General features: G+C 42.0%; 1 protein-coding gene across 1 annotated transcript; it reads right to left on the bottom strand.

Moving 5' to 3' along the window:
• Positions 1–4,895: 4,895 nt before the first annotated feature.
• Positions 4,896–7,891, bottom strand: LOC308405166 (nuclear factor 7, brain-like). Its single transcript, XM_080895623.1, has one exon. The coding sequence runs from the start codon at positions 7,336–7,338 to the stop codon at positions 5,944–5,946; it is 1,395 nt and encodes a 464-aa protein (XP_080751749.1). The 5' UTR covers positions 7,339–7,891; the 3' UTR covers positions 4,896–5,943.
• Between the last annotated feature and the right edge of the window lie 8,706 nt (positions 7,892–16,597).

Genomic DNA, 16,597 nt, shown 5'->3' with positions numbered 1-16,597 from the left:
CTTTGCCTGGTTTTAGCAGGAGATTAATGTTTGCAGAATTCATATTTGATGGAAGTCTGCCCTTTTCTTTGATTTCCAACAACGTTCTGTAAAAAACTGGTGCTAGAATCGACCAGAATTCTTTGTAGAATTCTGCAGGAAAGCTGTCTGGACCTGAAGCCTTATTATTGGGCATACTTATCAGGGCTTCCTGGAGTTCACCTGATGTCAGTGGCGAATCCAGTGCCATTGCTTGAGTGTCTAATAATTTTGGAAGAGTTATGTTGTCTAAAAACTAATCAATTTCCTTTTTAGATGGGTTTATTTGTGGTGAATACAATCTTTTATACAAATCCCTGAAAATGTTGTTTATTTGTTTCGGGTCATATACTGTGTTCCCAGATGAATATTGGGAAAGTTACTCAGCAGCAAGAGGTGGGATTACTGGTACCTTTAAAGGGGGACCTGGGAAAGCCCTTGGGGCTTTTTCCTGCTGTCTGTCCGTTGGGGTTGGTCGCAACCAATGATCCCTCTAAGCTGCGCGCGAGCGCAATTGCACACTGCTGGCACGGTCTCTGCGCACAGAAAATCTGCGTTGTGCACAAAAACAAAATCTAACCTGAATTGAACTTAAAATTAAAACTTTAACAATTCTGTTTTGCAATGTTAGTCAGTAAGTGACTGGCTGCTAGTGATGTGCGGATCGATCCTGAAATATCGATTCCTCCGATACCAATAATTTATGTTCTAGAATCGATTCTCACATTAAAATGTCGATATTTTAGTAATTTAGAGTAAATTTGTAGTTTATCATTAACAGGAACACAGTGGAAAGAAACTATAACATTCGGATTGTCTACATTCAAAGGAACTACTTCCTCTTCTGCCTTTCATACAGGTAGTGCAGAATTATTAGGCAAATGAGTATTTTGTCCACACCATCCTCTTCATGCATGTTGTCTTACTCCAAGCTGTATAGGCTCGACAGCCTACTACCAATTAAGCATATTATTGTGCATCTCTGTAATGAGAAGGGGTGTGGTCTAATGACATCAACACCCTATATCAGGTATGCATAATTATTAGGCGACGTCCTTTCCTTTGGCAAAATGGGTCAAAAGAAGGACTTGACAGGCTCAGAAAAGTCAAAAATAGTGCGATATCTTGCAGAGGGATGCAGCAGTCTCAAAATTGCAAAGCTTCTGAAGCGTGATCATCGAACAATCAAATGCTTCATTCAAAATAGTCAACAGGGTCGCAAGAAGCGTGTGGAAAAACCAAGGCGCAAAATAACTGCCCATGAACTGAGAAAAGTCAAGCGTGCAGCTGCCAAGATGCCACTTGCCACCAGTTTGGCCATATTCCAGAGCTGCAACATCACTGGAGTGCCCAAAAGCACAAGGTGTGCAATACTCAGAGACATGGCCAAGGTAAGAAAGGCTGAAAGACGACCACCACTGAACAAGACACACAAGCTGAAACGTCAAGACTGGGCCAAGAAATATCTCAAGACTGGTTTTTCTAAGGTTTTATGGACTGATGAAATGAGAGTGAGTCTTGATGGGCCAGATGGATGGGCCCGTGGCTGGATTGGTAAAGGGCAGAGAGCTCCAGTCCCACTCAGACGCCAGCAAGGTGGAGGTGGAGTACTGGTTTGGGCTGGTATCATCAAAGATGAGCTTGTGGGGCCTTTTCGGGTTGAGGATGGAGTCAAGCTCAACTCCCAGTCCTACTGCCAGTTTCTGGAAGACACCTTCTTCAAGCAGTGGTACAGGAAGAAGTCTGCATCCTTCAAGAAAAACATGATTTTCATGCAGGACAATGCTCCATCACACGCATCCAAGTACTCCACAGCGTGGCTGGCAAGAAAGGGTATAAAAGAAGAAAAACTAATGACATGGCCTCCTTGTTCACCTGATCTGAACCCCATTGAGAACCTGTGGTCCATCATCAAATGTGAGATTTACAAGGAGGGAAAACAGTACACCTCTCTGAACAGTGTCTGGGAGGCTGTGGTTGCTGCTGCACGCAATGTTGATGGTGCACAGATCAAAACACTGACAGAATCCATGGATGGCAGGCTTTTGAGTGTCCTTGCAAAGAAAGGTGGCTATATTGGTCGCTGATTTGTTTTTGAATGTCAGAAATGTATATTTGTGAATGTGGAGATGTTATATTGGTTTCACTGGTAAAAATAAATAATTGAAATGGGTATATATTTGTTTTTTGTTAAGTTGCCTAATAATTCTGCACAGTAATAGTCACCTGCACACACAGATATCCCCCTAAAATAGCTAAAACTAAAAACAAACTAAAAACTACTTCCACAAACATTCAGCTTTGATATTAATGAGTTTTTTGGGTTCATTGAGAACATGGTTGTTGTTCAATAATAAAATTATTACTCAAAAATACAACTTGCCTAATAATTCTGCACTCCCTGTATACTGAGACTAAGTCGAAGTTAAAAGACAAAAAATACAAAAAATGATAAATAAATATGTTCCATCTATCTGTTTGCTTCCTCTTATCCTCTTCAGGGTAGTGGAGGTTGCTGGAGCCTATCCCAGCTGTCATAGGGCGAGAGGCATGGTACACCCTGGACAGGTCGCCAGTCTGTTGCTAATAAATAGAGAAATATTTTTAATGCGTATACGCTCATTCGATTGTTTTATGTATAAAAGAAGGCCAGCTTTGAGACTAGGTCACAGGCTGACAGGAAACTGCATGTTTTTTGTAGAGTTATTGCAAGTTATTACAAGCTGCACAGGAAGTTTTAGTGCACAGGCATATTAATAGATAAGACACAGAAAAGAGGACCTTTGCCATATAAGCAATGTTGGTATCGAAACTGTGACGTGTAAAGTACAGAAATAACACCATATAAGACACATGTTGAGCTTGTAATGTTAGAGATCCTGCAACTGGCGTTTGGGCTGTGCAGGGGTGTCTCTCTTCCAGAAGATGATTGAATAAAAAGAAATAGAAATGCTTTAACACACTGAGTCAGTCTTCTCTGTTCTATCATGGGGACAAAAGAATCGGGGTTAATACTAACACACAGCGTCAGACAACATTGCGTACTCACATTTACTTCTGCATTCACGCCTATGGGCAATGTAGATTGATCAGTTAACGTATCCCCACTAAGTGCAAGTCTTTGGACTGTGGGAGGAAGCCGAGTACCAGAGGAGACGGGGAGAACATGCAAAGTGTTTTCATAGACAGTCAGTCATAAAGCGCTATTCACAGTGACACATGATACACAGTAATATGGGTTTGAATGCAGCCTGTCCTGTACAGATGTGTTCATGTGTTCTGATTTAACGGCAGATTTCTCCACATGCAGGACAAAAAAATTCCTGCTTCTGTAACAAAAAATGAACCACATATTTGCTTTGAATTCTAATATGTAATCGAACCTTTCCGTCGCGTTCGGGTGAAATCATTACAACTTAAAAATCATAAATACTGTGTTTTACATCTGATTGCCTCAAGGCCTTATGATATCATCCACACTATGCACTTAAACATATAAAAGTGATGATCACCTGTTTTTGAGTGTTTTAATCAACTTTCACGGGGTTTGGGCAGGTAAGGGCAGCAGAGAATGGAGCTGATCATCCACAGAAGCACAGAAATCCAAGGAAGAATGTTGAGTCATTTTTCCAGGAGATAACAGGCTTTGTTGTGGTAAAAAATATTTTGTACTTATAAATCAAATGCGTTGTTGTGAACTTTTTTAACCTTGCAAACCAAAATGTCTGAAGGTTTTATGTTTGTGCGTCTATAGATAAAAAGAAGTTACATTTTGTTTTCTTAAGGCCTGATTAAATATACAAAGCAAAACCCTACCTGTAAAACTCCACAATCAAATTGCCTGGCTGTGTGTGAGTTTCAACTTGCCAGTACGACCCAATTGTTTTTTTGTTTTGGTTTTTGTTACCCAATTTTTTCTTCCTTTCAGCTGATGGTTCATGTCAATCCCAAATGTAAAACTCCAAAAACAAGATTCAGGCATATCTAGTACACACAGAGCTGCCACACAAAGAAATGACAGAGCATAGAGCGTAGCCAGCACTACAAAATTTGGATCCTCAGCTCTTAGTTAGCGGTGAGCGCAGTGCATGCTACGTCCGCTGTGAAAGGGCCTTTACCCTGCGTAGTGTGACTCACAGCAATGGTCCTGGGTCAGTCCTGACTTTGTGTTAAACTAACCCTAAAGCAATAATAGCATTTCTAACCACTGATATACCACAACTTCAACAGCTAGCAAAAGTTAGGGACCTAGCTTGTAAGAGCCATGTGTGACCAACAAGAGAAAGATGGTTCACAACTTCACCTGAGAGTAAAAAGATAGAAAGAGTGAAGAGGTGGAGAGAGACAGAAAGAAGGAAGAACACTCCAGGCCAGCCAGGACTATGACACTATTAGATTTAAAGGTCCAAGATTCAGCTGCTTAGCCTTTTTCTTCTGTGACACCAGGAAATAATCATCTTTTGAAAACCACAGCTGTTACTTCTCCACCTTCTACTCAGGTTGTTACTTATCAATGTTTTAACTGGGCTGGTTCTTTTCTATCTCAGCCTTTACAACACTTTATATAACATACCTTGTTCAGTTTTATTTTTTGTTTAAATGCTTTCTGTGTAACATTCACACTCTAAACAAGTTTCTTGTTGTTCATTTAATAATGTCTTGATTAGATCTTTAAGAAGTTATTACCTTATTACTTACTACTACTGCTACATTGAAAGTGCTTTATAAAACTATCATTATTATTGTCATTATTATTGTTATAAATTAGGATTTGTTCATACTAAATGAAACTGTTTAATCTGCAAAATTAGTGGCTGAAAGTTTAGATAAATGAAATGAATCGACAAACAGCAGCATTTTTTGCTGCAGCAGGAAAACTGAACAGAATGTATGTAAGAGGTCAGAGTGAGGATGACGTCACTTAATACAGGAAATACATGTTTGTCTGTTTTGATGATGAAGGACTTCTTCAGCTCTGTAAACAGCTACACTTGAGAGGACAGAGGTGATTTCATGGATCAATAACAATGTGTTTATCAGCTTTCATCATCGCAGTGCAGACATGACGTCAGATCTATCAGAGTGAAGGCCGTCTCTCTGATGACGTCACAGAGCAGAGTCCTTCTGTCCAATAAAGGATCTCAGATCAGCTGCTGCCATCTTGTGGCCACAGTTGGTTACTGTCTCTGAAAGTTGTCTCATGTTTCCTGTTGTCCTGCTAACAAAGGCTGGAGCTCATCATGCTGAGAGGGCAGCAGCATTTTGTGGCTCTTCACACATGTTCATTATATTCTGATGATCCTGGATGGAGACAAACTACAGATAAGTGTGTTCAGCCCAACTAGTTTATCTCATTACAGCAGTTTGATGTTTCCCTTTGAATCCCCCTGAAGATCCTGACAGTGAAGCACGTACATAATACTCCAGCCTTTCAACTCTGAGCTTATTTAGTTCTATTAATACACTGAAATCTCATTTGTGTCATGAAGAAAGTCTTTAATCAAACAGAATTCAAAGATCAGAAACATTTCATATATGGAGTTAAACATGAATCATTGTTTCAACAACATATTTATTGTTGTCATAAACAGACAAGAAGACAACAACAAACTGCTCCTCCCATTCAACACATGTCAGTCCATATCCCAGCAAACTAAATCATCTCCATTTACACATCAAATAGAAACATGAATCACTTGTAATGATTAGAAACTTGATAGAATTTCAAATCTAGTTTGGGGAGTCATTCAGTGAGAAACAGTGAAATGATTTTCCATGTGAAAAGGTGGACAGCAGAAACAGAAAGAAACAGTGAGAACTAAAAGAGAAACAAAGAGCTTTGGAACAACGAGGCAGCAGGAGGACAGCTGCAGTTTAACAGCTTCAACTCACTGACAGGAAACAACATTAGAAACATCATCATCCTCAACTCATCTGCTGCACTGACACTGACACCTTCAACGGACACACCTTTGCTTTACCATCATCAACAGTGCTAATGTATGGAAACATCCTGTGAGTGAAAGTGTGTGTGAAGGTGTGTATGTGTGTGTTAGTATCAGGTTCAGAGAACGACAGCTTTCCTCTGTTCCAGTCCAGATTCACTCTGATCCTCTGGAACTTCTGCTGGACTGAGAGATCAGTGAGAGGACCTGGTGGTGAGCGTGTGTAGTACGTACCTAAACTGCACCCTATTGTCCATAATCCAGACAGTATGCTTCCCTTCCTCTGCACAGACTCTGCCAACACCCCCAGTTCCCACACTGTACTGTCTCCAACTTCAACATCCCAGCTGTGAGTCCCTGAGTTAAAGCCCTCAGAGCCCAGGACAGAGATATAATTATCAAACCTCTCTGGATTATCAGGAAGCTGCTGCCTCTCTCCTCCTTCTCTCACACTGGTCAGATCTTCAGACAGGATGAGTTCTGGATGAGCAGTGTTTGGGTCCAGAATGAGAGGAGTGTAGGAGACCATGTCCTTCATGTTGTTCCAGATGTTGAAGGTCAGGTTGCCCAGGTGTTTGGCCTGGTCTATCAGAGCTGCTGAGGGCAGCTGTGGATCATCCAGCAGGGGGCAGCGCTGGACTCTTTCCACTGCAGCCTTGTAGTTGTGCAGGAATGAGACGTCTTCAGCTCTCAGCTCCTCCTCTGTGGCTCTGACTGTGTCTGAAAGAGCTGCTATCTCTCTGCTCAGAGCCTCCATCTTCTCCTTCATCATCCCACTCTTCTGCTCCTCTTCCTCCCTCAGTGCAGCCAGCCTGGCCTCCTCTTCCTCTGCTAGAAACTGCTGAAGCTTCTTAAACTGCTCCTTAATCTGCCTCTCTGTGTGTCGGGCCTGGACCTTAATGTGTTCTGCTGTTTGATCAAACTTCACTTTAACTCGTTTGCAAACCTTTAACTTCTTCTTTAAGGGCTCCAGAGTTTCCTGAAGTTCCTTCTTGTGTTGTTGTGCAGCTTCATCGATGGGTCTGAAGCTGTGATTGGTGTGTTTTTCTGAGTCTCTGCAGACGAGACACACTGGCTGCTGATGGTCCAGACAGAAGAGTTTGAGTTTCTCAGAGTGCAGACTGCAGAGATCCTCTGAAGCTCTCTGATCTCTCTCCTGTAAGAACGACTCACACAGGTTCTTTAAAGCTCGGTTTAAAGGTGGATCATTCACTGATATTTCCTTACAAACTGGACACTCGTGTATTGGTCTCTCTCTCCACCATCTCTTCAGACAGTCTTTACAGAAGCTGTGGCTACATGACAGAAGAACAGGATCTCTGAAGACCTCCTGACAGACCGGACAGCAGAGATCCTCCTCTGATCTGGAAGCCATTGAGTCTGTGAGTGAAGCTGAAAACAGGAGAGAGGCAGTACAGTCAGTCCTGGTTCCCCTCCCTCCTCTACCACCTTCACTGAAACTTACTTTGAGTCGTGTTTTTGCTCAAACTCACATTCAGTGTGTGGAGCGTCAGCAGCTTGAAGCAGCAGTGTTGGAGTTTTCCATGTTTCTCTCCTGTAGCTGGACTCACTCAGAGGAAGCTGCTAGTTTGGTCTGAACTCAGTCTGATCGTCTGTGCGTCTCTCTTTACTGAGGACAAAGAACTTCCTGACAGGAAGTTCCTGTTTCCTGATTTGTCGCATTTGAGTGACGTGAGGGGAGGAGAAAATGTTGCTGTTTGACTTTTAACTAAGGTGTGTTTCAATCCTGCCTGCAGCTCAAAAGCTGTAAAACAGGTTTTGTGTCTTTTCACCTCCACAGGTCACAACATGAAACCTGTTGTGAAGTTTATAAAATAAAGTGTCACTCGGTGGTGCAGCTGTTTGTCAGCTTCTATTTTAGACTTTGTTCTGGTTCTTGTTCAGGTTCCCAGCAGTGGGAGTGTAATGCAGTCACACAAACACAGGTGGTGTTAAGGTGGATTCACTTAGTTACAGACAGTGGTGTTGGAACTAAGGGGTTGGAAACAGAAGCGACCGCTGGTGTGTACTTGTATTTTTTTCAAGATGGCGCCTGTGTTTGGCTTTGCCGCTTGTACAGCTCGCTGGTATAGTTTTATACTGGCCGCTATTGTCACTTGCAATATTATTTTTACCGTCCTATGTTTTGATTTTGTCTCTGCCACCAATACTTATGATCGGGGCATGATGTTGTATATCAAAGATTCAATGGAGAGCTACTGTGACAGCTGGGACAGTTACAGGAAATTTTTCCCTCCACCCTTTGTGTGTTCCTCACCTGACTGCATGTTACCGTACATATCGGTGGGATTTAACACGAAGAAAAGAAGAAGTAGGGGAACCAGGGCCGGTGTCCAGGTGCGACTGAGAAGGTACCGAAGATTAGCTTCTTGGATGTGGGAAGAATCCCGGTGCCTACGACCAATTCATCTATTGTCACCTGGTGCCGACGCTACACTGCAGTTCCCAGCTCGGAGTCTATGGTCTGATGGCCCCATGTTCACTTGGCGTCCCTCCTTCGACCGCCGTTTTGATGGCAGAGGTGATGTACCACTATGGATATTAGCTTCTGCTAGCCCTGAAGTCCCCGCCCGGCGTAACAGGTGTAGAGGTGCGCATAGGTGTTTATTTCGAGTGCCACTGCAGTCAGCTGTTGACTGCACCAACCAAAAGTCTTCAATCAGGTTTGCCCTGCTCAACACTCGCTCAATCACAAACAAATCGTTTATTTTAAACGATCTTTTTATAAAGGAATCTCTCAACTTCTTGTGTTTAACTGAGACGTGGCAACAAAACATGGATTATATACATCTGAAGGAAATTTGTTCGACTGGCTGCTCCGTCATCGGAACTCCACGTCTTTCGGGACGTGGCGGAGGTCTCGCTGTTGTGCACCAGGACAGATTCACATGCAGACTGATGAACTCGGATTCCTTTACCTCATTTGAACTTCAGATGATAAAGGTCGGCTCTTTGCACACCTTTTATTGTATTTTAATCTACCGACCTCCTGGCCCTGCCGGAGTCTTTTTAACTGAATTTAACGACCTCCTATCATCCATTATTAAATTAGAGAAGGTGGTAATGTTGGGAGATTTTAACTTTCATATTGATGATGCATCCTGTAATATGGCTGCTGACTTCATGACTATCACAGAGTCTTTTAATTTTATGCAGCATGTTTCTGGCCCTACACATGTAAAGGGTCACACATTGGACCTTGTTTTCTCCTTGGGTTTAAATATAAATGACATTCGTGTGGAAAATGTCCATGTGAGTGACCATAGCTGCATATATTTTAACTTGTCGTTTTATTTGGATCCCCCGGCTCCCAAAATAACGATTGAAAGGCGAATCATAAACCTGAATGCCGGCAAAAGGTTCTCTGCCATGTTTGACGCTGAAATGACTTACAATGATTTGGACTCTCTTGTCTCATCCTTTAATAACCAGTGTACTTCTATTTTAGACATAGTGGCACCTCTGAAAAAAAGTACTGTCCTACGTTTGAAATCTCATCCTTGGTTAAATGAAAACATTTGTAATTTCAGAAGATATTGTCGCAAGCTAGAACGTTTGTGGAAGGCTTCCAAACTTGAGGTTTATAAGTTACACCTTAAAGAATCTATCCTCTTGCTAAATGACATGTGGAAAAATGCCAGAACAGAGTATTTTTCACACCTCATAGCTTCAAAAAAGAAAGATCCTAAATTCTTGTTTAAAACAATTAAGAGTATTGTTTCTCCTGATGCTCCTTGTGCACCAGTTCACTCAACGTCCGACTGCAATGAGTTTATGAACTATTTCAGAAATAAGGTCATTGCAACCAGGTCTAATATCTCTCCATCATCTTCTCAATATCAAACTTTTAACTTGCTCTCCTCTGATACTTGGTCGTCTTTTACTCCTGTTACATTACAAGACATCAGAGGCCTGCTTTGTCATATAAAACAGACTTCAAGCCCCCTTGATGTCCTTCCATCTTCATTTTTCACTAGTGTGTTTGATTCCATTGGCCCCTGTATTGTGGAAATGATAAATACTTCTCTTCATACTGGCTCAGTCCCCAGCTTCTTTAAACAAGCTATCGTCGAGCCAATATTAAAGAAACCCCAGCTGGATCCATCTCTTCCTAACAGTTATAGGCCAATATCCAAATTGCCTTTTATATCGAAAATTTTAGAAAAAGTAGTACTAGAACAACTTAACTATTTCCTGGATAAAAATGCTGTTATGGACACTTTCCAGTCTGGTTTTCGTAAATTGCATTCCACTGAAACGGCCTTACTTAGAGTATCTAGTGATATCTTGATGGCAGCAGACTCTGGAGAATACACAGTGCTGGTCCTGCTGGATCTCAGCTCTGCTTTTGACACTGTAGATCACAGTATCATGATAAACAGACTCGAGAACTTGTTTGGGATTACTGGTGTTGTTTTAAAATGGTTTATATCATATCTGTCTGAGAGATCTTTTACTGTTTGCATGAATCATGTCACATCAGAATCAACAGTTTTGCCGTGTGGGGTACCTCAGGGATCTGTCCTGGGTCCAGTTCTCTTTTTACTTTATGTATTTCCCCTAGGCCAAATTATTAAGCGCTATAAATATATCTCCTATCATCTCTATGCTGACGACATCCAACTATACTGTTCCTTCAAAATGTCTGAGTTTTATAAATTGTCTAATTTAAGTAATTGTCTGACAGAAATCAACAAATGGTTATATGACAATTTTCTCCAACTAAACTCTGATAAAACAGAAACTCTAATTATTGCTCCAGACCATATGGTCCCAGAAATTAGACAGCATATCAGCTTCTTAGACCCTTACGTAAAATCAAGCCTTAGAAATCTCGGTGTCTTATTTGACAGCTCGATGTCGCTCGAGCAGCATTCTAAGCAGCTAGTCCGAAACTGTTTTTATCATTTACGGAATATTTCTAAACTCAGACTAATGGTATCAAAGCTTGAACTTGAGATGATTATTCATGCTTTTATTTCTTCTCGTTTAGACTATTGTAATGGCCTTTTTACTTGTTTTAACAAATCAGCCTTAAATCGTCTTCAGACTGTGCAGAATGCTGCAGCACGTCTCTTAACAGGCACCAAGAGACGATCGCATATCACTCCAGTCTTGGCCTCCCTTCACTGGTTGCCTGTAAATTTTAGGTTTCAGTTTAAAATTTTAGTTCTAACCTTTAGGGCCCTGCACGGTCAGGCTCCTCAATATTTATCTGACCTGCTGAAATCACATACATCTTCTCGGGCTTTAAGGTCATTAGATCAGAGACTGTTGGTGGTACCACGCACTTGTTTTAAAACTCGTGGTGATCGGGCCTTTCAGACTGTGGCACCACGGTTGTGGAATTCTCTCCCACTGTCTCTTCGCTGCACGGACTCCATTGATTGTTTTAAGAAACAGCTGAAGACATTTTTATTTAGAAAAGCATTTGATTAATTTCTTCTTATGCTGTTTTTATAGTTTTATTGTTTTACATTGTTTTATTTACTGTTATATTGTTTTATATTCCCATTTTCTGTGTTGTAAAGCACTTTGTGATTTTTATCTGTGAAAAGCGCTATATAAATAAATTTTACTTACTACTTACTTACTTACTTACTTATTTCCTGTAACTAAGGGTGTGTTTCACTCCAAAGTTCAGACATTAACCTGCCAGAAGTTGTAAAAGTTACTAATAAAGAGCTTTTATCTCATTTCACATGCAGGTCAGAGCATGAAAGCTGTGATGCAGCAGTTTGAAGAAAATTGCTGCTGATATAAAATATTTTTTTGTTCTTTTACAAATCATATAAAAGAGCAGAAAGAAAAGAAATAAGTGTAAAGAGTGCAGCAAAATGCATGTTTTAGTGTGAGTTGGTTCATCTGATCTGGTTGTGTAAAAGTCAGTGCATGACACTGAGTGTTACTTTTGTGTTATTGACACTCATCTCTGACTCAGAGAAACGATTTCTCCCCTGTGATGTTCACACAGTGGTGAGTTACATGTTTGTGGAATTTTCACTGTTTTATAGAATTAAATTTTCTCTTACTTTCGTTTTTCTGTTATTTACTAAAAAATCTTTCAAAGAAATAATGAATTCTCCACACGTGTTTGAAGGTTGGATGCAAATATCATTTGATCTAAAAGCCAAATATCTGCTGATGAAAACAAGGCCAGATGTTGAGCAGCTGTATTGCTGCATGACATCAGCCCACAGCAGCAGAGACCGTGGAGCCAACATGTGAGAAACAAAGCAACACGCTGAACATCTGAACCACAGCAGGAAGTGCGACTCTTTGTAGACCTGTGGACAGGAAACACACAGCAGGTCCTGATCAGTAACAGGGTCCAAATACAAACATGTGTTTATCAGCATCTGTATATATGAGCACACAGAGAGCTCAGCTGGACACACACTTCAGTCCTCCATCAAACACAATGCACTGTTTTCATCAGCTGCAGCCAGTGTTGGGAAGTAATGGAATACATTTACCGCCGTTACGTATTTAAAATACAAAATATGAGTAACTGTACTTCTTTACAGTTACCGTTTAAAAAGGTGGTATTCAGAATACAGTTACTATTTTTGGTAATTACACACCGTTGGAAACCCAAACAAAACACACATTAAGAGGCTCTAATGTCTGTGTCTCTCTCGTCTCATAATGACGTGAAGAAATAGTTTTTTTAAATGATTTAATATGAAGGCAAAAGGCAGAGTGTTACAGGCATCGCCCTAAAGAATGTAGCCTCATGGGCAGTATAGTCCGTGCTGCAGGGAGAATGGACTGCCTACCCGTTATATGTCTGTGAGCGAGGGAGGGAGAAAAAGGAAAAGTAGGAGCTGTCATCGAGCAGAAACGAGCTGGAAGCATGTAAATATAATAATAACCACTGCAGCCAAGAAGAGTGCCTGACGAGCCCAGTTGTAAGCAGTGTTGGGACTAACGCGTTATTAAGTAACGCGTTACAGTAACTACGTTATTATTGTGGTAACGAGCACGGTAACTAGTTATTATGCCAAAATCAGGAACGCGTTAGTCGTTACTGGGATTTAGATAGGGTCGTTACTCGTTACTTCGTGTGGTGGCTATCGCGGAGCTTCCACAGATTCAGTAACATTAGCAAGTGGTGGAGGCCGGCAGGTGGATGAAGGAAAAGGGAAGCAGAAGGAAAAGAGACCCGAGGCGGCCGCCGGTCCAAGTGTGAACTGAACTTCAGGTAAGAAGTTATGACCTGCAGTCTCTCCGGGTCAGATATGAACCAAGTTTAGGTGGAGTTTATTTTCGTTATGCTGACTTTTTCCGTACTGCGTGCTAGCTAGCATGATGGAGTTTCTATACAGCTGGGTGGTGCTATGAAGTTAATGATGTTGAACTTTATTTTGTTCATAAGTTATTAGAGTTGCCAACCGTCCCGTCTGGTATTCAGAGAAAATATTACGCGTTTCTTATTGAGGTGAAAAGGAACAGTTTGTCCCGTAATTCAGCTACAATGAAAAAGGCACAAAGCTGGAGTTATTCTGTGTCTTTGCTGCACAGCTGCCTCTTCTTTCATTCTCCCCCTCCCTCTCCTGTTTCTACTTCAATCATGAAACTGATCAGTGATCAGCTGATCGGCTCTCTTGTTTGTTTATCGCCCACTTTGCGCCGAAAGAGGAAACCAGCGGATGTCGCGCTAAACAACAGCAGCACGTTTGATCAGCTGTTGTTAGAATTTATTTAATATTAATTTCTAGTGTCAGCTGATGTTTGCTGGAGCCACAGCTGTAAACCTGCTGGTCATGATATCGGTTTGTATATCTGGTGAGAGGGAAACATGAAGATGAAACCAGGAGATGTCCTTACTGGATCATCAGAGCTGAACAGGTGATGGAGAAACAGGTTTACCTTTTAGGTGACATGAATGAGTTGAAGTTATGAACTGTTTCTGAGAGACAAATAACACCAGGATCCTTTTTTAAGTAGCTGACAGCTGGTAACTGTGCAGGGGCGGGTCTAGCAAAGTGTTGCCAGGGGGGCAGGTAGGGCATTAACAGGGAAAGGGGGGCACAAAGAAATACTTATATATCTTATTCTCATTTAAAATGTCTAGCTTTTAAAAAATAATTATCTGAATCTTGCAACAAACGATTGATAGATTGATGCATATATACCATCAAAACAGTGTACATCACTGTCACAACAGTGTTTATTTTCATTCATTGTTTTTTCCTATAATGGTGGGCCTCTAGTCAAAATGTCCGGGCCAATTTTCTGTCCCAGTCCAGCCCTGTATGCAGCTCATCTGCAGTCTGGTGTTACCTACATCTTCCTATTCAGAAGGCAGAATTTCCGAGTTCTGAGTACAATCAAAGCACCACGACTGCAGTTTTTGTGTTGGATGTAAAAGGCGCACATGACACTGTGACGTAGGCTAGAATCATGACAGCAGTCAATGACGGTCCAGGCGTGGGATTTCTCTTGTGAAAATGTGCACATTATCTTTTCCTTTCTATTGGTAGGTGGCACAGTGCACTTGTGGCAAGTAAGCAAGCTAGAAGACTGGCAAAGTTATGGAAGAAACACATTAACAAGAGAATTCTGAGTAAAACCAAAGTTACTTTCCCTAGTAACTAGTTACTTTGAAAGTAACGAGTAACTTGAAGTAACTGAGTTACTTTTGAGAGAAGTAACTAGTAATGTAACTAAGTTACTATTTTTAATTAACTTACCCAACACTGGTTGTAAGTAAGCTATTAAGACTCGACTGTACACCGTGTTCGTGTTTTCCTCTGAAACTATAAGCTCCGTTGAAGCAGCCATTCAACGCCTCTCTCTGTCTCTCGCTAGCAAAGTTGACCCACACAACAAAGTAAAGCTAGTTTTCGGCTACGAGCCCGACACGAACCTGATGTATTAGCCAGAGGTCCCTTTACTAGTCTTTATATACGCGCTGAATAGTTTTCTATACGAGATCGCTGCAATAAGTGCACCCTTACCTAATGTCCACCTACTGTTACTCATTTATATTAACATTTAAAAATCTAGTTGGTATTGGTATGACGAGTAACCTTCAGTAATAGCAATAAATAACACAGCAATAGTACATTCATGTAGTTGTAAACAGCATGATAATATATTAAGTGATCCAAAGTATTCAGAATACGTTACTTTCATTGAGTAATGTAACGAAATACGTAACGAAATACGCTACAAAATACATTTTGGGGCATTTATTCTGTAATCTGTAGTGGAATACATTTTAAAAGTAACCTTCCCAACACTGTCCATCAGCAGTGGACAGTGTTTTATATATATATATATATATATATATATATATATATATATATATATATATATATATATATAAAAAAAACACCCAGCACGCCCCTGCGGGCGGTTTATCCTTCAAGCTCGGATCCTCTACCAGAGGCCTGGGAGCTTGAGGGTCCTGCGCAGTATCTTAGCTGTTCCCAGGACTGCGCTCTTCTGGACAGAGATCTCCGATGTTGTTCCCGGGATCTGCTGGAGCCACTCGCCTATCTTGGGAGTCACCGCACCTAGTGCTCCGATTACCACGGGGACCACCGTTACCTTCACCCTCCACATCCTCTCGAGCTCTTCTCTGAGCCCTTGGTATTTCTCCAGCTTCTCGTGTTCCTTCTTCCTGATATTGCTGTCATTCGGAACCGCTACATCGATCACTACGGCCGTCTTCTTCTGTTTGTCTACCACCACTATGTCCGGTTGGTTAGCCACCACCATTTTGTCCGTCTGTATCTGGAAGTCCCACAGGATCTTAGCTCGGTCATTCTCCACCACCCTTGGGGGCATCTCCCATTTTGACCTCGGGACTTCCAGGTTATACTCGGCACAGATGTTCCTGTACACTATGCCGGCCACTTGGTTATGGCGTTCCATGTATGCCTTGCCTGCTAGCATCTTGCACCCTGCTGTTATGTGCTGGATTGCCTCTGGGGCATCTTTACACAGCCTGCACCTGGGGTCTTGCCTGGTGTGATAGACCCCAGCCTCTATGGATCTTGTGCTCAGAGCTTGTTCTTGTGCTGCCATGATTAGTGCCTCTGTGCTGTCTTTCAGTCCAGCTTTGTCCAGCCACTGGTAGGATTTCTGGATATCAGCCACCTCCTCTATCTGCCGGTGGTACATACCGTGCAGGGCTCTGTCCTTCCATGATGGTTCCTCGTCTCCCTCCTCTTTCTTGGGTTTCTGCTGCCTGAGGTATTCACTGAGCACTCGGTCAGTTGGGGCCATCTTCCCAATGTATTCTTGGATGTTCGTTGTCTCATCCTGGACTGTGGTGCTGACACTCACCAGTCCCCGGCCCCCTTCCTTCCGCTTAGCGTACAGCCTCAGGGTGCTGGACTTGGGGTGAAACCCTCCATGCATGGTAAGGAGCTTTCTTGTCTTTATGTCAGTGGCTTCTATCTCCTCCTTTGGCCAGCCTATTACCCCAGCAGGGTACCTGATCACGGGCAGGGCGTACGTGTTGATGGCCCGGATCTTGTTCTTACCATTCTTTTTTCCCTTGCCCACCAATGCCTTCTTGTTCCAGTAGCCCACTTTTCGTCAGGGTGCCCTGGTTCCTCAACACCTGACGCGGACCTTGTTGATCCGGGCGACGTCCG

Source organism: Rhamphochromis sp. 'chilingali' (assembly GCF_963969265.1).
Source record: "Rhamphochromis sp. 'chilingali' genome assembly, chromosome: 1".
NCBI lineage: Eukaryota > Metazoa > Chordata > Actinopteri > Cichliformes > Cichlidae > Rhamphochromis > Rhamphochromis sp. 'chilingali'.
This window is presented reverse-complemented; position numbering and strand designations above follow the sequence as displayed.